At 36.8% G+C, this 20,125-nt stretch overlaps 1 protein-coding gene across 6 annotated transcripts in view; it reads left to right on the top strand.

Moving 5' to 3' along the window:
• The window catches only part of ppargc1a (peroxisome proliferator-activated receptor gamma, coactivator 1 alpha), a 436,445-nt gene extending 418,524 nt beyond the window's left edge, over window positions 1-17,921 (top strand). For 2 of the 6 annotated variants that reach the window (XM_057856333.1, XM_057856332.1), the window contains exons 11-14: window positions 327-447; window positions 5,965-6,086; window positions 10,606-10,757; window positions 16,576-17,914. In XM_057856333.1, the coding sequence (XP_057712316.1) occupies window positions 327-447; window positions 5,965-6,086; window positions 10,606-10,757; window positions 16,576-16,679 (499 nt within the window). In that variant the 3' untranslated portion in view covers window positions 16,680-17,914. Of the gene's footprint in view, window positions 1-326; window positions 448-5,964; window positions 6,087-10,605; window positions 10,758-16,575 lie in introns of all 6 variants that reach the window. The other 4 variants (XM_057856330.1, XM_057856331.1, XM_057856335.1 and 1 more) reach the window with 4 other exon arrangements.
• The last annotated feature ends 2,204 nt before the right edge of the window (window positions 17,922-20,125 follow it).

Raw genomic sequence — 20,125 nt, 5'->3', positions numbered from 1 at the left:
CCTTATTCATCCATTTGATGCTTCTGATGGTGTTATAATGCAAAGGAGGCCATTTGGGGTTGAAGTAGAGTGACACCATCACGCCGCTCCCAGCTGATTTTGGCACCCATGTGCCTAATGACACCCGACAAGGCTGAGAGTCACTCGTCAGCGCGGGGCGGGTGATGCTGCACTTCCTAAGCAGAACCAAATAGCATGTGAAGTTTTGCTGACAGATGCAGCCACTCCGGTCCACTCGGCTTTAGAAAAGATTCAACTTTTTACTAAAATATAGTCATCGGATATGTTGCTAGCCAGGCATTCAGGAACTACGTGCTCTTCCCCAGGTACGACAGCTACGAGGAGTATCAACACGAGAGGTTGAAAAGAGAAGAGTATCGTCGGGATTACGAGAAGCGGGACTTTGAAAGGGCCGAGCAGAGGGATAGGCAACGACGAAAGGCAATCGTGAGTCAATTTTCTATTCCGTTGTTCGGAGTTACGGCAGTTTACGACTTGGATAGGGAAGAAAATGCAAGTCGTTTCCGAGATTTGAATCCGAATGATTTCAACATCACTTCACGTTACGATCTGCGATACAAAGCTCAAGATAACGGCGATCTCACGATATGGCCATACAACAATTATCAATACACAGGTCAGGATGCTCTGGTTTCAATGACGTTGACAATGGTAAGCTAATGGTAAGATTTTGGTATCAACCTGTTGACACCATTTTAAAACGATACATCAATTCTTGGCTTGAGCATACCGATAACCTTTTGGACTACAACGTATCGCGATATATCACCTTTCCGATATATTGTCACACCCAGAATCAGCTGTCTCCATTAGCCCGTCGATAAAGAAAGCGTTAAACGACACGCTAACGCAAACTCGGCCGTCGCAGAGACAAACAATTACTGCTCACGCCGTCAAACAAGGTTTAAGAGGGCAGATATGTGAGCGCATCTGGCTGCCTCTCTCCCACACAGGCAACCCTCAGGGGTGCCGTCAAGAAAATGCCGCCTATTTATCAGTTGTCAGCAACTAAAGTCCTAATTCAGCATTTACTTGTCCGTCACGGACTGAACCCGAGTGTGAAAGAGAGGGTACAAAGTATAAATCTGCCGCTAATTTGGATTTCTCCCGGGGTGCGGGTGAAGTTTGACGATGACACCTGATTTACATATGTCACAAGTACCCTCAAGACGCCACTCGCCACCTCGCTAGGCCTCCGTCGGCTCGCCGGGGTGAAGTAAATGAAGGAATAAATAAATAATGGGACCAGTACCCCGTATCCTGAGGCGTGTGCGGCGTAAAAATGATTAGTGGATGCAATTAAACTACTCAAAAGATATAATTGCAGCCTGGCGGAGTTAGCCGCTTCATTATTCCGCTTTGACCCTCGTCGTCCTTTCGAGTTTTGAGGAAATCTCTGTGTTTTTGCCTGACGGGTCAATAAGAAGAGGTGGAATGATATGTGTATTTATGTAGACGTTTTCTTACACGGAACTCCTTAGCATCCAACTGGCTAGCAACAGTAACAGTAGCTAATTGTACCTCACAATATCTTATTTTTTACTTTACTTTATTAAGATGACTTGATCTGTTGTCACTAAACGCGAAGTTGTTCAGTTTGACAGACAGCAAACAGAGCAATTGTGCTTTTTGAAGCTTTTTACTTCCTTCACTTTTGACAATTTGGAAAGCTGTAACACACATATGTATACGTGTAGGGCTCCAGCTATCAGTTATTTTAGTCGACGATAAATCGATGAACTAGTTAGTTCGAATAATCGAGTAATCGGATAAGGAACATAAAAAATTTAAATACCTGAACTCAAACGTTATAAAAAAAAATAAATATATGAGGATCTAAGTACAACAAAAGAACAATTGGCTAACTTGCATAGCAAAAGTCCGCTAGCTTAAATGCTATTAAATGCTAACTTTTTTTTTTTTTTTTTGCAATGCTCTTAACAAATGATTCAAACACATATTCCCACAAAAAAAAAAAAAACAGATAAATCTACCTAGTGTATAATCTAAATTACGAATGCAAGTAAAAACACATTAGCGCAAACAAAAACTTAGCTTTTGTTGGTCTGAACAGGGAGCAGCTGGATTCAGCCATGTGAAATTAGTTATGTCAAAGTCACTGTTGCCACTAGAGGGTAGTGTATCCTCCCAAATGACGAAAAGTAAATGCAAACACTTTCAAAACAAGCCATTACAAAGCCACTTTAATTAAACGACTACTCAAAGCATCAAAATCTAATTTGAATTTTTTTTCTCATCGAATAACTCAAGTTAATCGATTAATCGGCTACAGCTGTTGATTATTTTAAGATTCAATTAATCGGGTAATCGGATAGGGAACATAAAAAATTAATATACCTGAGCTAAGCCTGAAACGGTATATAAACAACAAATTACGATGTAAGTACAACAAAAGAACAATTGGCTAACTTACATAGCAAAAGTCCATTAGCTTGAATGCTATAAAATGCTAACTTTTTTTTTTGCACTGCTCCTAACAAATGGTTCAAACACATATTCCCACTGAAAAACTGCTAAATAAACCTATAATTTGAAATACGACTGCATTAAAAAAAACATTAGCTCAAACAAAAACTTAGCTTATGTTGGTCTGAACAGGGAGCAGCTGGATTCAGCCATATGAAATGAGTTAGGTCAAATTCACTGTTTCCACTAGAGGGCAGTGTATCCACCCAAATCAATAAAAACTAAATGTAAACACTTTCAAAACAAACTATTACAATGCTACTTTAATGAAACGAATACTCGAAGCAGCAAAATTTAATTTGAATCTTTTTTTCTAATCGAATTACTCGAGTTAATGGATTAATCAGCTGGAGCTATCAATAATTTGATAGTTAGTTCGAGTAATCGGATAAGGAACATAAAAAAATAAAATACCTGAGCCGAGCCTCAAACAGTATAAAATCTAAGTACATCAAAAGAACAATTGGCTAACCTACATTGCAAAAGTCCGCTAGCCTAAATGCTATAAAATACAAACTTTTTTTTAAAAATTATTTTTACAATGCTCTTAACAAATGGTTTAAACAAATAATTTATCAAAAAAACCTGCTAAATATACCTATAATTTAAATTACAAATGCATTAGAAAGACATTAGCTCCAACAAAAACTTAGCCTATGTTGGTCTTAACAAGGAGCATCTGGATTCAGCCATGTGAAATTAGTTATGTCAAATTAACTGTTTTCACTAGAGGGCAGTATATCCACCCAAATCAATAAAAGATAAATGCAAACCCTTTAAAACAAACCATTACAACGCTACTTTAATCAAACGATTAGTCGAAGCAGCAAAATTCAATTTGAATCTTTCTTCCCATCAAATTACTCAAGTTAAATGGTTAATCGGCTGCAGTTATTGATTATTTTAGTAGTCAATTTATCGATGAACTACTTAGTTTGAATAATCGGATCAGGAACATAAAAAAATAAAATACCTGAGCTAAGCTTCAAACGGTATATATAAAAAAATAAGTTGGCTAACTTACATAGCAAAAGTCTGCTAGCTTAAATGGTAAAAATGGCTAACGTTTAAAATGTTTTTTTTTTTTGCAATGCTCCTAACAAATGGTTCAAACACATATTCCCACAAAAAAACTACTAAATATACCTATAATTCAAATTACGAATACAAATGGTTCGAACACATATTCACACAAAATACCAATAAACAAAATTGCGAATGCAATAAAAAAACATTCGCTCAAACAAAAACTTAGCTTATGGTCTTAATAGGGAGCAGCTCGATTCAGCCATGTGAAATGAGTTATGTCAAAATCACTGTTGCCACTTGAGGGTATTGTATCAAGATGGTCATCCATTGAATATGGTACACATGCCGGTGTCGTGCCAATGTAGTTACCCCCGTCAAAAATTGTATCCCCTGGCCACAGTTATATATTTTGGACATCGACATTTTTTAAACTGGAAAACTCCATACTGGACTTGAAATACAGTAATAAAAGGTTATAGGTCATCCTACTAGTAAAACAGTAAAGCATTGTCTTGTTTTACGCTCAGTATGTATGTTATGTCATACGACAGAAAAAAAAATTTTTTGGATGGATGTGGCCATGTTTTAAAACCTCGTAGATAAATACATCACCAAAACATGGAAATGAGCAAATCAGTGAAGCGCAGTGGCTCCGCCCAGGTGATACAATTTTTGACGGGGGTAACTACATTGGAACGACACCGGCATGCGTACCATATGGATGACGATCCTGGCAAAAAGTATAGCTGTCCTAAGCAGCCTGATTTAGAATTTCCCTCAAGAATGGTGGGAAACAAAAAAAAACACTCCTTTTCCTCTTCTTCTTATTTTTTTATTTTTCTCGATTTCAAATTCAATTCAAACTATTTATTATTTGTATTTTATATTTTTTTATTTTATTTTATATCTATATCTATATCTATATATATATCTATATATATATATATATATCTATATATATATATATATATATATATATATATATATATATATATATAAAATCTATTAGGGCTGTCAAAATTATCGCGTTAACGGGCGTGAATTATTATTTTTAAAATTAATCACATTAAAATATTTGACGCAATTAACACAGATGCCCCTGTCAGACAGTTTTAAATGACAGTACAGTGAAACGCTCACTTGTTGTGTTTTATGGAGTTTTGCCGCCCTCTGCTGGCGATTGGGTGCGACTGATTTTATAGGCTTCAGCACCCATGAGCATTGTGTAAGTAATTATTGACATCAACAATGGCGGGCTACTAGTTTATTTTTTGATTGAAAATTTTACAAATTTTATCCAAATGAAAACATTCAGAGGGGTTTTAATATAAAATTTCTATAACTTGTTCAACATTTATCTTTTACGAACTACAAGTCTTTCTATCCATGGATCACTTTAACAGAATGTTAATAATGGTAATGCCATCTTGTTGATTTATTGTTATAATAAAGAAATACAGTACTTATGTACCGTATGTTGAATGTATATATACATCTTGTGTCTTATCTTTCCATATATATATATATATATATATATATATATATATACAATGTATTATTTATTATTATATATATATTTTTTATTATTTTTTTTATTATTATATATATTATTTATTATTTTCTTTTAAGTTAATTTTATCGTTTACACTGCTTTTTGGGGTGATCGACATGTTGTGGCCCGCCTGCTCCAAAAGTCAAACTCCGCCTATGAACAAATGACAATACTTTTGGACTTTTTGGATAGTTATTTTTAATTTTTACAGGGTTATTTCCCGACTTTCGGGAATAAATTCGGGTTGCTCCGCCAGCGTAGGAAAATAACTCGTTCGTAACCCGGCGACGACCTATGCATAAGTACCTCTACTTACATCTCTACATACAGAATTTACTGGTTCAGACAAGCCTCAACGGCCGTCCCAGTCCTAAAAGTTGGACGTCTAACAGCGGCAGTGGCAGCCATATTCCTAAAAAGCTGACTAATGGAAGAAACTATTGTTATTCCTAAAAAGAAAATAATTCCCGAGCAAGTTGTTAGTTTGAGAACAAAATCGAGCAGATGCTTTCTGATATGATGCTGAGTCACGGCGCAGCTTTATTTTTAGACCTGGACGAAGAAGTCGAAGCGGTCCCAGAGTGAAGACATTGCATCATTTGATAACAATCAGTCTCCCCTCTGGTTGATGTGTTGCACCGAGAGGAAGAGGAATTGTAGTGCCACGGCGAACCGGAGGCACTTTCCCCATGCGCTTCTATCAGATAAGAGATCGCGAAGCAAACCGATCACAGTTCCGGAAAAGACGCCTGCAGTGGGCAATCGGCGCTAGTCCATTAGGGATGGTGAAGGAAGACTTGAGAAAAAGGAAACAGAATTGCAGACCTTTTAATCTCATGCCTTTTGCCCCGTCTGTCTTTTTTGTCAACGCACAGGAGGAGAGACGGGTGGTGTACGTGGCGAGACTGAGGTCGGACTGCACCCGGACTGAGTTGAAGCGGCGCTTTGAAGTCTTTGGAGAAATTGAAGAATGTGCTGTGAACTTGAGGGACGATGGGTAAGAATTCCACTTTTACGCACGTATGCGAATCGAAAGATTAATCGGTTTTACGAGTCCGATGTAACTTCAAGTTCAGGACAAAAGAGCATGATGTTCCGGATTTGAGTACTTTGGTCTGAGGCAGTGTTTCCTCACCATTATGGATGAATTGCAACTGCTCTGCCCAACACTTTCATGTCCTACCACCCCCTGCACTACCATCTGCTATGTTATTCGCTTGTTGGGAATAGTTAGGGATTATCCCATGATATGACGGGACCATAATTATCGATACATGTGCATAGACTTCATAATGGTATTGATGAGACACGGGACACGGGGCCGATTAATAGGGGGCCTATCTCTGTCAAAGCTGACCGAGTGGAAACACCGATAAAGAACTTTTTTGGGGGGAAATTTTTGTGAAAAAATGCTTAAATCCCTGAAGTTTTTTATAGATATGAACATAAATCAGTCTCGATTCTTGTTTAAAAGCAAAAAATAAAAACAGATAGTTAGCATTTATTTCACGTAAATATGTCGAATGTGATGCTAGTCTGTTAGCGAATATGGCGGCCCCCTTAGTACAATAAAGAGCTTTTTTGCGTTGAAAATTCTTGTGAATAACTGCTAAAATCTCTGAATTACTTATAAATATGGACGTAAAACACTCTCGAATCTTGGTTAAAAGCAAAAAAACGGGCAGTTAGCATTTCGTTTACGTAAATATGTCGAATGTGATGCTAGTCAGCCAATGTGGTGGCCCTCTTAGTACAACAAAGAGCTTTTCCCATTGAAAATTCATGTGAATAAATGCTTAAATCCCTGAATTCTTTATAGATATGAACGTAAATCAGTCTCGTTTCTTGGTTAAAAGCAAAAAATAAAAACAGATAGTTAGCATTTATTTTACGGAAATATGTCGAATGTGATGCTAGTCTGTTAGCAAATATGGCGGCCCCCTTAGTACAATAAAGAGCTTTTCTGCGTTGAAAATTCTTGTGAATAACTGCTTAAATCTCTGAATTATTTATAAATATGGACGTAAAACACTCTCGAATCTTCGTTAAAAGCAAAAAGAAAAAACTTAGCTTTTTTTAAAACAACGCTTAGCATGAATTTCACGTAAATATGTCGAAGTACGATGCTCGTCTGTTAATCAATGTGGCGGCCCCTTTAGTACAACAAAGAGCTTTTTGCGTTGAAAATTCTAGTGAATAAATGCTTAAATCCCTGAATTATTTATAGATATGGACGTAAAACAGTCTCAATTCCTAGTTAAAAGCAAAAAAAAAAAAAAAAAAAAAAAAAAAAAGGGCTGTTAGCATTTATTTTACATAAATATGTCGAATGTGCTGCTAGTCTTGAAGTCACTGTGGCGCCGCTTTGTCACCACAAAGAGCTTTTTACGTTGAAATTCTTGTGAATAAATGCGTAAATCCCCGAATTCTTAATATAAATGGACGTAAAACAGTCTGGATTTTTGGTTAAAAACAAAAAACAATGCAGTTAGCATTTATTTTACCTAAATATGTCGAAGTACGATGCTAGTCTGTCAGTCAATGTCGCGGCCGCCATATGTAAACAGAGCTTTTCCGGTGAAAATCCTTGCGAATAAATGCTTAAATCCCTGAATTCTTTATACATATGGATGTAAAACACTCTCGATTCTTGGTTAAAAGCAAAACGAAACGTGCAGTTAGCATTTAGTTTACGTAAATATGTCAAATGTGATGCTAGTCAGTTAGCCAATGTGGTGGCCCCCTTAGTACAACAAGGAGCTTTTTAGGTTGAGATTCTTGTGAATAAATGCTTAAATCCCTGAATTCTTTCTAGAAATGGATGTAAAATAATCTCGATTCTTGGTTAAAAGCAAAGCAAAACAAAACGGGCAGTTAGCATTTATTTTAAGTAAATATGTCGAATGTGATGCTAGTCAGTTAGCCAATGTGGTGGCCCTCTTAGTACTACGAAGAGCTTTTTGCGTTGAAAATTCTTGTGAATGAATGCTTAAATACCTCAATTCTTTATAGATAGATAAAAAACAGTCTCGATTCCTAGTTAAAAGCAAAAAACAACAAATCGGGCTATTAGCATTTATTCTACATAAATATGTCGAATGTGCTGCTAGTCTTGAAGTCACTGTGGCGCCGCCTTGTCACCACAAAGAGCTTTTTACGTTGAAATTATTGTGAATAAATGCGTAAATCCCGAAATTCTTAATGGAAATGGACATAAAACAGTCTTGATTCTTGGTTAAAAGCAAAAAAATAAAAAATACAGGCTGTTAGCATTTATTTTACGTAAATATGTCGAATGTGCTGCTAGTCTTTGTCACTGTGGCGCTGCCCCGTTACCACAAAGAGCTTTTTAAGTTGAAATTCTTGTGAATAAATGCTTGAATCCCTGTATTCTTTATAGATATGGATGTAAAACAGTCTTGATTTTTGGTGAAAAGAAGAAAGAAAGAAAAAAACGTGCGCTTAGCATGAATTTTACGTAAATATGTCGAAGTACGATGCTCGTCTGTTAATCAATGTGGCGGCCCCTTTCGTACAACAAAGAGCTTTTTGCGTTGAAAATTCTAGTGGATAAATGCGCAAATCCCTGAATTCTTTATAAATGTGGATGTAAAACACTCTCGATTCTTGGTTAAAAAAACAATAAAAAAGAAAAATAGGCAGTTAGCATTTCATTGACGTAAATACTGTATGTCGAATGTAATGCTAGTCTGTTAGCCAATGTGGCGGCCCCCTTAGTACAACAAAGAGCTTTTTGCGTTGAAAATTCTAGTGTATAAATGCTTAAATCCCTGAATTCTTTATAGATATGGACGTAAAACAGTCTCAATTCCTAGTTAAAAGCAAAAAAAAAAAAAAAAAAAAAAAAAGGGCTGCTAGCATTTATTTTACATAAATATGTCAAATGTGGTGCTAGTCTCAGTTAATGTGGCTGCCTTGTCACCACAAAGAGCCTTTTTACGTTGAAATTCTTGTGAATAAATGTGAAAACCCCTGAATCCTTTATAGAAAAATACGTAAAACAGTCTCGATTCTTGGTCAAAAATAAAAAAACATTGCATTTTGCATTTATTTTACGTGAATATGTCGACGTGCAATGCTAGTCTGTCAATCAATGTGGCGGCTGCCATATGTAAACAGAGCTTTTCCGGTAAAAACCTAATGAATAAATGCTTAAATCCCTGAATTCTTTATAAATGTGGATGTAAAACACTCTCGATTCTTGGTTGAAAAAGCAATAAAAAAGAAAAATAGGCAGTTAGCATTTCATTGACGTAAATACTGTATGTCGAATGTAATGCTAGTCTGTTAGCCAATGTGGCGGCCCCCTTAGTACAACAAAGAGCTTTTTGCGTTGAAAATTCTAGTGTATAAATGCTTAAATCCCTGAATTCTTTATAGATATGGACGTAAAACAGTCTCAATTCCTAGTTAAAAGCAAAAAAAAAAAAAAAAAAAAAACGGGCTGTTAGCATTTATTTTACATAAATATGTCGAATGTGCTGCTAGTCTTGAAGTCACTGTGGCGCCGCCTTGTCACCACAAAGAGCTTTTTACATTGAAATTCTTGTGAATAAATGCGTAAATCCCTGAATTCTTAATAGAAATGGACGTAAAACAGTCTTGATTCTTGGTTAAAAGCAAAAAAAAAAAAAAAAAAACACAGGCTGTTAGCATTTATTTTACGTAAATATGTCGAATGTGCTGCTAGTCTTTGTCACTGTGGCGCCGCCTTGTTACCACAAAGAGCTTTTTGCGTTGAAATTCTTGTGAATAAATGCTTAAATCCCTTTATTCTTTATAGATATGGATGTAAAACAGTCTCGATTCTTGGTCAAAAGCATAAAAGAAAATTGGGCAGTTAGTATTTATTTCACGTAAATATGTCGAATGTGATGCTAGTCTTTTAGCCAATGTGGCGGCCCCCTTGGTTCAACAAGGAGCTTTTGACATTGAAATTCTTGTGACTAAATGCTTAAATCCCTGTATTTTTTTTAATAGATATGGACGTATGTACTAGCTAGCGCAGCGCTAAAAAGCTCGACATTATCATCAATTCTGGTTGTGACGTCACAACCGGAATTCCTGAAAAAAAGCGGGCGGTCCCTGATGCGATTTTTGGGGTGGAAAAACTGTTTTAAAAAAACAGCCAGATTACACTATACATACATAAACATGTAGTACACCAAACCCACATCTGGCCCGTTAAACTGTTCAGTCGATAAATCTTCATCACTTCCTGTTCAGTCACCCAAAATCATCAGGAAGTGACCCGTAAATGCCCCAAAATCACCAGGAAAAGACCCGAAAGGCCAAAAATTAGTGATAGACGTCCAATCCATTTAAAGTGGGAGGGCAGCAGCGCTAGTCATAGTAGCGCTACTAGTGCTACTAGTGCTAAACTCATTAAAATTAAGGATAAAATATCGCTTGTAAATAAAAACTATAAAAAAGACGCCATTTCATTACCGTTGCCCGACTTGTGACGCATTCCTTGTCTCCGCTTGACCACGCAGGGACAATTTTGGCTTCATCACATACCGCTACACGTGCGACGCCTTAGCCGCCCTCGACAACGGACACACCTTGCGGCAGTCAAACGAGCCGCGCTTCGAGCTGTGCTTCGGCGGTCAAAAGCAATTCTGCAAGTCAGATTACACAGACTTGGGTAAGTGTGTTTGTTGTTGTTGTCGTTGCCCCGCCCCCACCCGCACGCGGATCCGATCCCAACCCCTGAAGGCAGTTTTGCATGTTTACGTGCCTGCGAGGGCTGTCAGTGAAAAGAGGAGTTGGGGGTGGCGTGGAGAGGTTTAATACGGCAAAACAAAAACGGCGATGCGGATAAAAGGAGACTCGTCTCCGCGCTGGTAACAATTCCTGCATCGCCCTCAACGTCTCCGCTGGGCATTTCCTGCTCAAAAGGGTCAGCTGCAGTTCAGAGGTCACTTTGTGAACATGGCTAGCTGCGGGAAGAAGCTGATGTGGGATGCTGGTTGGCATGAAAACAAAGGGAAGGGCACGGCAGCTAATCACGTCAGAGTCAAAACTGTTGGTTTTGAGGGATTTTGGTGAGAATTTTAAGCTAATGCTAACAAAACAAATGTGAATCTTGAAGCCAATTTTTAAATTTTAGCTCACCGTAACTGAAAATTCAAGATAAAGGATTATTTTCCAGTATGTTTGTGCAAATTCAAGAGCATTTTGGATCTAATTTTTCATAGGACGATAGAGTGGACACTAACAAAGGGGACATTTAGTGCTAGCTTTAATGCCATTATAGCTAACATGACTTGATTACTTGATGAGAAATCTACAATTTTACAAGGAAACCTATTGAAATGATTCAATTAATCAATTATTATTATATTTTTTTTCATATATAGCTTTGACAGAGTGGACACGTTATGATCAACCACTCGGAACGTACTTTATAAAACTGCAAAATCAGATTTGAAATAAATTTTTTAACCACAGTTAATTTTCAGCCACTGGCGTGTTGTTATCGCATAAGATTGCTGTCAATAATAAACATAACAGAGTAGAGATTGACAGTGGGGATGAACAGAAACCCTTTTTTTTTTTTTTTTTTTTTAAATTAAATATTATATGTTCATTTAAAAACAAAATGAGGCTAGCGGCCGTCTGACGTAAACAGAGCTTTTCTGGCTAAAATTCTTGTGAATAAATGCTTAAATCCCCGAAATCTTTATAGAGATGGACGTAAAACAGTCTCGATTCTTGGTTAAAAGCAAAGAAACTGTGCAGTTAGCGTTTATTTTACGTACTGTATATATGTCGAAGTACAATGCTATTCTGTTAGCGAATGAGGCTAGCGGCCGCCTGATGTAAACAGTGCTTTTCTGGCGAAAATTCTTGTGAATAAATGCTTAGATCCCAGAATTCTTCATAGATATGAACGTAAAACAGTCTTGATTCTTGGTTAAAAGCAAAAAAAAATATATATATAGTGCAGTTAGCATTTATTTTACGTATAAATGTCGAAGAATGATGCGAGTTTGATAGACAATGCTAATCAGTAAGGAAATTAGCGGCCACCATATGTAAACAAAGAGCTTTTTCCGTTGAAAATTCTTGTGAATAAATGCTTAAATACCCTGAATTCTCTATAAATATGGACGTAAAACAGTCTCGATTCTTGGTTAAAAGCAAAAAAAAAAAAAAAACGTGCATCTAGCATTTATTTTACGTAAATATGTTGAAGAATGATGCTAGTCTGTTAGACAATGCTAGCCAGTAAGGAAATTAGCAGCCACCATATGTCAACAAAGAGCTTTTTCCGTTGAAAATTCTTGTGAATAAATGCTTAAATCCCTGAATTCTCTATAGATATGGACTTAAAACTGTCTCGATTCTTGGCTAAAAGCAAAAAAAATGTATAGTTAGCATTTATTTTTTGTAATTATTGTGAACAATGAGGCTAGTCAGTAAGGAAATTAGCAGCCGCCATATGTAAACAAAGAGCTTTTTACGTTGAAAATTCTTGTTAATAAATGCTTAAATCCCTGAAATCTTTATAGAGATGGACGTAAAACAGTCTCGATTCTTGGTTGAAAGCAAAAAAAAAAAAAAGTGCAATTAGCAGTTATTTTACGTAAATTTTGCAAAGTTTTGCAAATCTTGCAAATGCTGTAGCGGCTAATTTCTCCAATTGATTTTTTCCACGTTTCAAGAGGCATGCATGGTACGAAAAATACAATAATCACCTTGAATCCTTGAACAAATCACTCCTGAGACAATCCTTCCTGTTTGTATGCGGTACAGTTTTCGTACTTTTTCAACCTAAATCCGGCGTTGTATCCCTGCATGTGTTTACTAACTGCGAATAACTGAAGCGGACTGTACGACGGCCCTCTACTTGAAAGAGTTGCGCCGTGACCCGTCAATACAAGTATGACGTCTATGCCGTTTGCGAAATTTCAAGTTAATGTTAGCATTTTTAGCTAACTTTTAAAACGCGCTTCCATTAATCAGATGTTTTCCAGTCTGTTTGATAGATAGATTGATAGATCAATCGCAAGCAGAGGAGCTTTTTTTTCCCTTTCTAATAAGCGTATCTTGGAGCCTTTTTGCCTCATTTTGTGGGCGCTTGTTTTCACTGAACACTGTCCATTAGTTGAAAGTAGAGCAACGGGGTTATTTTTCATCCCTCAAGGTGCACAGCGTGACACACACGCAGCCGTCGGCCATCGCATTAGCGTAGATCACGCCTGGTATCTCCTCTCGCTGCCATGGTCAGTCCCATTTCTCAGTGGGTCCCTTTGGGGGCCCCATTTGTAGGAGCTGTCTGTTGCCAGAGATAAGATAGAGCCTGCGTATTATCTGCTCCATCGGGGAAAATAGGACATATGAGAGAGTGGAGGCGTCAGTATAAAAATAGCTGTTTTTTTCCCCACATCCAGTCTTAACTCTAGACGTCCAATCGTGTGGCTCTTTTCGTCTTTCAGCTGTGAATTTCAATGAGTTTATCGATAGTAGATGTCCAAAACGATTGAAGTGGGAGGGATGGCAGCGAAAGAACGAACGTTCATTCGCTGCCACCCTCCCACATCAATTGTTTTGGACATCTAACACGGTCACTGGCAGCCAATGAGATTTATAGCCTGAACAGTTTTAATGTGCCACATGGGAGTTTGGTGTACTCCATGTTTATATTGTGAAGGACTAGTGATTACCATCATTAAATATACAGTATATGCTACCTAATAGAAGTCGTACTGTAACGATTAATCGATTAACTCGAGTAATTCGATTAGAAAAAAGATTCGAATTAAATTTGGCTGCTTCGAGTATTCGTTTAATTCAAGTGTTTTGAAAGTGTTTGAATTTGGTTTTATTGATTTGGATGGATACACTGCCTTCTAGTGGCAAAAGTGAATTTGGCATAGCTCATTTCACATGGCTGAATCCAGCTGCTCCCTGTTAAGACCAACATAAGTTTTTGTTTGAGCTTTTTTTTTCGTAATTTTGTACATAGGTATTTTGTGTTAATATGTGTTTGAACCATTTATTAAGAGCATTGTTCAAAAAAAAAAAAGTTTGCATTTTATATAGGGCTGTCAAAATTATCGCGTTAACGAGCGGTAATTAATTTTTTTAATTAATCCCGTTCAAATATTTGACGCAATTAACGCACAAATGCCCCGCTCAAACATATTAAAAGGACAGCGAAGTGAAAGGTGTACCTGTTGTGTTTTTCGGAGTTTTGCCACCCTCTGCTGGCGCTTGGGTACGACTGATTTTATAGGCTTAATGAGCATTGTGTAAGTAATTATTAACAATGGCGGGCTACTAGTTTATTTTTTGATTGAAAATTTTACAAAAAAAAGGAAAACATGAAGAGGGTTTTTAATATAAAATTTCTATAACTAGTTATTATCTTTTATTTATTTTCTATAAATTTTTATAAATATTTATTTTATTTATTTACATATTTTATTTATTATTTTTATTTATCTTTTAAGAACTACAAGTCTTTCTATCCATGGATCGCTTTAACAGAATGTTAATAATGGTAATGCCATCTTGTTGATTTATTGTTATAATAAAGAAATACAGAACTAATGTACCGTATGTTGAATGTATATATCCATCTCGGTCTTATCTTTCCATTCCAACAATAATTTACAGAAAAATATGGCATATTTTTATAGATGGTTTCAATTGCAATTCCGATTAAATAATTTTTGAGCTGTAATTAACTCGATTAAAAATTTTAATCGTTTGACACCCCTAATTTTATAACATTTAAGCTAGCTGACTTTTGGCTATGGAGTTAGCCAGTTGCTATTTTGTTGTACTTAGATCCTCATTTATGTTCCTTATCCGATTACTCGATTATTCGAACTGACTAGTTCATCGATTAATCAAGTACTAAAATAATCGATAACTACAGCCCTAAAACTATTGCAATAACGCGAGCAATTAACGGTTGATTCACAATATTAAAGCGGAAGTTCAGAATTTTTGACATCAGGCTTAATCTTCGACTAATCGACTACTAAAATAATCGATAGCTGCAGCCTTAAATACAAGTAGAGTTACCGTCTACTTTCACCAAGTTCTCCAGTTCAATTGGATTAGACGTCTATCACCGTCTATGGCAGCGAATAAGTTCAAATTTTGCGTAAGAACCTGCTGGTTCCATTTTCATTTTAAACGCTGACACCTTTTTAGAACGATATACAGCATATATATATTATAAATAGATTATAATTTTAATATACAACAATTCCTCGCTACTTTTGAACCCTCAGTGTATCTCATATTTTTGTTATCTAGTGAGAAGAATAAGAGGTCTAAAAACATATTTATGTACACTTTATTTACATCTTCGTATGTATGTACACACACATATCGTATGAGAGAGACAATGTACCGTACGTATTATTTATACAAAGGTCCTGAGCACCAAGTGGCCCAATTGTAATGCAAATGTTTATTATTATTATTTTTAACGATCTACAGGGTGCACATTTGAGACATTGGTGCCATAGCAGGGGTGTCAAACCGATTCCACAAAGGGCTGCAGTGGGTCCTGGTCTTTGTTCCAACCGATCCAGCACAGACAGTTCAACCGATGAGGTTTCTGCTAAAACAAGAAGCACCTGATTGCAATCAGTTGTAAGACACCAGATTGGTGAAAGGCTATCCTCCTGATGAGATTGAACAAAAACCCACACCCACTGTGGCCCTTTGAGGACCGGTTTGATACATGTGGCTTAGGGAGGTAGTTGAATCCTCCTCAAAATTGGTGAGACTGTTCATGAGACATATGATATTTAACGTTATCAAAATGGCGAGTTTTCATGACCTGGGCAGGGTGCCAAAGTTGGTCTTTTTGGGTGGGGTTGGGCAACACGCCAAATTCAGTAAATGACTAAACTCCCTCCTTTTTCATATCTGGCATGTATGAGAGGTATCCCAGCCTGAACATGACTGCATTGAAATATTACCCATTAGGTTTTTTGTAGGCCTCTCTTAAATGGGGGGTTTTCACCTGGGTGGTTGAATGTATTTCTCATCTCAGGATATACAAAAACATCCCTGTTAGCCATGCCCACAACACTAAAGAGGGTCCACACACAAAAAAGAAGCAAATTTCGGGCACGTTAGGTTCTCATGAGATAATCAAGGGAAGATATGTCACCACCCTGAGCTGCAAGGGCCCCTTTAGTCCTACTTGCAGGCCTAGTATACATGATTGTATGTATATTTTTTATATTATTAATATTTTATTTACATGTTTCAAACTATATTTGAATGCTCTTATCTTAATATATGCATTTATAGGGTTTGACATACACTTGTTGATATTTACACCAAAATAGGAAGCAGACAGAAGAGGAGAAGAAGAACTATGAATATAGTTGTGCTATCATTAGCTAATTATATTTAACATTTAGCTTCTAAAAAACTTGACATTAGCACTCGAGTCAATTTTGAACTGTTTATGTTGTCCTTCGCAGACTCCCATTCGGACGACTTTGACCCCGCCTCCACCAAAAGCAAGTATGACTCCTTGGATTTCGACAGCTTGCTGAAGGAGGCCCAGCGCAGCCTCAGAAGGTAACCCGCTTGTGGCTTTACTCCCCCCTTCCCCCTCCAGTGGGACTCCTGATACCTCACTCTCGTCTTTGTTTTTCCGGACGAGGAGACACTTGAGATGTTTTACACTCTATACGCGGTAGAGTATCGAAGAAGACAAGACGTCTTATCTATGAGAATATATTCGAAATAAAGTTTACATGAACATAGCTGCTGAAGAGCTGAGGAAGCAACTTCTGGGAAAGCCAGTTAACCCTCAGAACCTGCTGCACGACTGTGACTGCTGAAAAAGGGGAGAGAAAGGAAAAAAAAGACAAATGGAAAGCACTACAATACCCATAATTCTTCGGAGGGAAGGAAAACACGCAGCTTGGTTCAGCCAGATTGATTTTCTTTTGCTTTTTTTGTTGCTTTTCCTTTGTAAAATCTCTTTGGATCTGGTGTTACATTTCGAGAACAAAAAAGTTGAGGGAATTGTATCTCTTGTTGTCTACATTTGAAAGAAAACTGTAGTTGTGTATTCACAAATAACTCTAAAAAGGAATATTTTTTATTTTCATGTACATACGGGAAATAAAGTGGTTTATTTGTTACAGCTATGCACTGTAAAACGCAGCCTTTTTTTAGAGAAAAAATAACAATAATGCGGGGAAAAACATTTTCTTAATTCTGAATGTCGATGGATGTCGATAGTGATTCTACTGTAAAACATACTGTAAGCCTACATGATGTTTAGGAGACATTTAATGATTGTTTAAAAATTTAAGGAAAAAAAAAAAAAAAAAAGGCCAATCACTCGTTTATGAGGCAGCACGTGAACAAACCTCTTTATTTTTTTTTTTAAGTTATTCAGTCAGGTTTTTCTTTCATGTGTAAAATACATTTTTTAAAAATGTGTATCATGATTGTAAAAACAATTGTTTTTAATTGATTTTTCTGAAAGCAATCGATATATTGTGTATGTGATATATACGGCACATAAATATGTCTGTGTATATATGTGCATATATATGTATAAACGCTAGGGATGTAACGGTACACACAAGTCACGGTTCGGTGCAACAGGAAAAATTGAAACTTAAAAGTTTGTTGCAAAAACAGGCAACGCACTCTTTTTTGCACCAGGGCCGAGAACCAAAAGTGGTATTTCCCATGTGGCAAAATGGATTTTGCCATGTGGCATTTTTTTTTTGCATGTGGCAAATTCGATTTTGCCATGTGGCATTTTTTTTTTTTTGCATGTGGCAAGTTGGATTTTGCCATGTGGCATTTTTTTTATTGCTATGTGGCAAAATGGATTTTGCCATGTGGCATTTTTTTTTTGCCATGTGGCAAAATGGATATTGCCATGTGGCATTTTTCTTGCCATGTGGCAAAATGCGTTTTTTCCATGTGGCATTTTTTTTTTGCCATGTGGCAAAATGGATTTTGCCATGTGGCATTGTTTGCCATGTGGTGTTTTTTTGCCATGTGCCAAAATGGATATTGCCATGTGGCTTTTTTTTTTGCCATGTGGCAAAATGGATTTAGGCATGTGGCTTTTTTTTTTTTTTTTTGCCACGTGGCGAAATGGATTTTGCCATTTGCCAAAATAGATTTTGCCATCTGGCATTTTTTTTTGCCATGTTGCAAAATGGATTTAAGCATGTGGCACTTTCTGCCACGTGGCAAAATGGATTTTGCCATGTGCCAAAATGGATTTTGCCATGTGCCTTTTTTTTTTTTTTTGCTATGTGCCAAAATGGATTTTGCCATGTGGCATTTTTCTTGCCATGTGGCAAAATGCGTTTTTTCCATGTGGCATTTTTTTTTGCCATGTGGCAAAATGGATTTTGCCATGTGGCATTGTTTGCCATGTGGTGTTTTTTTGCCATGTGCCAAAATGGATATTGCCATGTGGCATTTTTTTTTTTTTTTGCAATGTGGCAAAATGGATTTAGGCATGTGGCATTTTTTTTTTTTTTGCCACGTGGCGAAATGGATTTTGCCATTTGCCAAAATGGATTTTGCCATCTGGCATTTTTTTTTGCCATGTTGCAAAATGGATTTAAGCATGTTGCATTTTCTGCCACGTGGCAAAATGGATTTTGCCATGTGCCAAAATGGATTTTCCCATGTGGCATTATTTTGCCATGTGGTATTTTTTATCCATGTGGCAAAATGAATTTTGCCATGTGGCGTTTTTTTACCATGTGGCATTTTTTATCCCATGTGGCAAAATGGATTTAAGCATGTGGCATTTTCTGCCACGTGGCAAAATGGATTTTGCCATATGCCAAAATGGATTTTCCCATGTGGCATTATTTTGCCATGTGGTATTTTTTATCCATGTGGCAAAATGAATTTTGCCATGTGGCGTTTTTTTACCATGTGGCATTTTTTATCCCATGTGGCAAAATGGATTTTGCCATGTGCCAAAATGGATTTTGCAATGTGGCTTTTTTTCCCCCTGGTTGCGGTTTCCACTTCCAGGAAATATATGCAGTGCCACACCATGATTCTATTTGTTGTTTTCCAAATAATGAGTGTGCAACGATTGTAACATACCAAGTCACGACGTCAAGCTTTCATTGTTGTTTTCTGAAGATTTATTTCAATCACAACTCGGGAAGTGCTTGTAAAAGCCAAGCGTGCCCTAACGCTTGCTCCCGCATGATCTGTTCAATTGCACTCACACAAAAAAAAAAAAAAAAAATTGGTCACAAAGCAGGCTCGGACAAGGTGGCAACAGAATATCTAAATACATTTTAAAATATGTTGGGTGTTTTGGCTCTCTCAGTCAAAAAGAATCCCGACCCCTAGTTTAGACGCATTACCTCTACCACCCCCTGGAGTGGAGGAGGACTAACTCCAACATGGAGTTAAAATTTTTTCCAACTCAAACATATTGTCCTCTGACTGCGTGCACCGAACCGTGACGCCCGATTACAAATACCGTTACACTCTTAATATACACGTACGTGTATGTAGATATACATACATGCAGTATGATTAATTTTAGTACTTTCTATGGTTCTTATTGATTCAAGAGTGCATCGGGAACTTTTTCAATCAGCGGAAAACGCATATTTATGTATTTATTTTCATATTTGAATCAGCAATATTTATGGGCTCTATTTTTTTGATTCTTTTCTATTTATTTGGACTTTTTATTTAACACTCAATCACAAGACAGGGTGTCCAATAATTTTGAAAGTCGGAGAATAATACGACTTTCTATGCCTTTTTCCCAAAAAAATATACAATCAATACCTTCATCCAGTTTCATCTCGTCAAGTCGGCAGCACTTTCTCGCTTTTGTTTTCCTTCCGAAAGCAATAAAAAGGGATTTCTTTGCAGGAATTTCGCACCACTTTTGCTCCATTATGTGAATGCCAAACAAAAAAAAAGTTTACAATTTCCTTTCTGGATTTTTTTTTAAAAAAGAAAAAGATCTTTTGAGAAAAAAAACATATACTACTGATATTATTC

This window comes from Corythoichthys intestinalis, chromosome 13, assembly GCF_030265065.1.
Source record: "Corythoichthys intestinalis isolate RoL2023-P3 chromosome 13, ASM3026506v1, whole genome shotgun sequence".
NCBI classification, from domain to species: Eukaryota; Metazoa; Chordata; class Actinopteri; order Syngnathiformes; family Syngnathidae; genus Corythoichthys; species Corythoichthys intestinalis.
The sequence above is the reverse complement of the archived record's forward strand: the minus strand, read 5'-3'. Positions and strand labels throughout refer to the sequence as shown.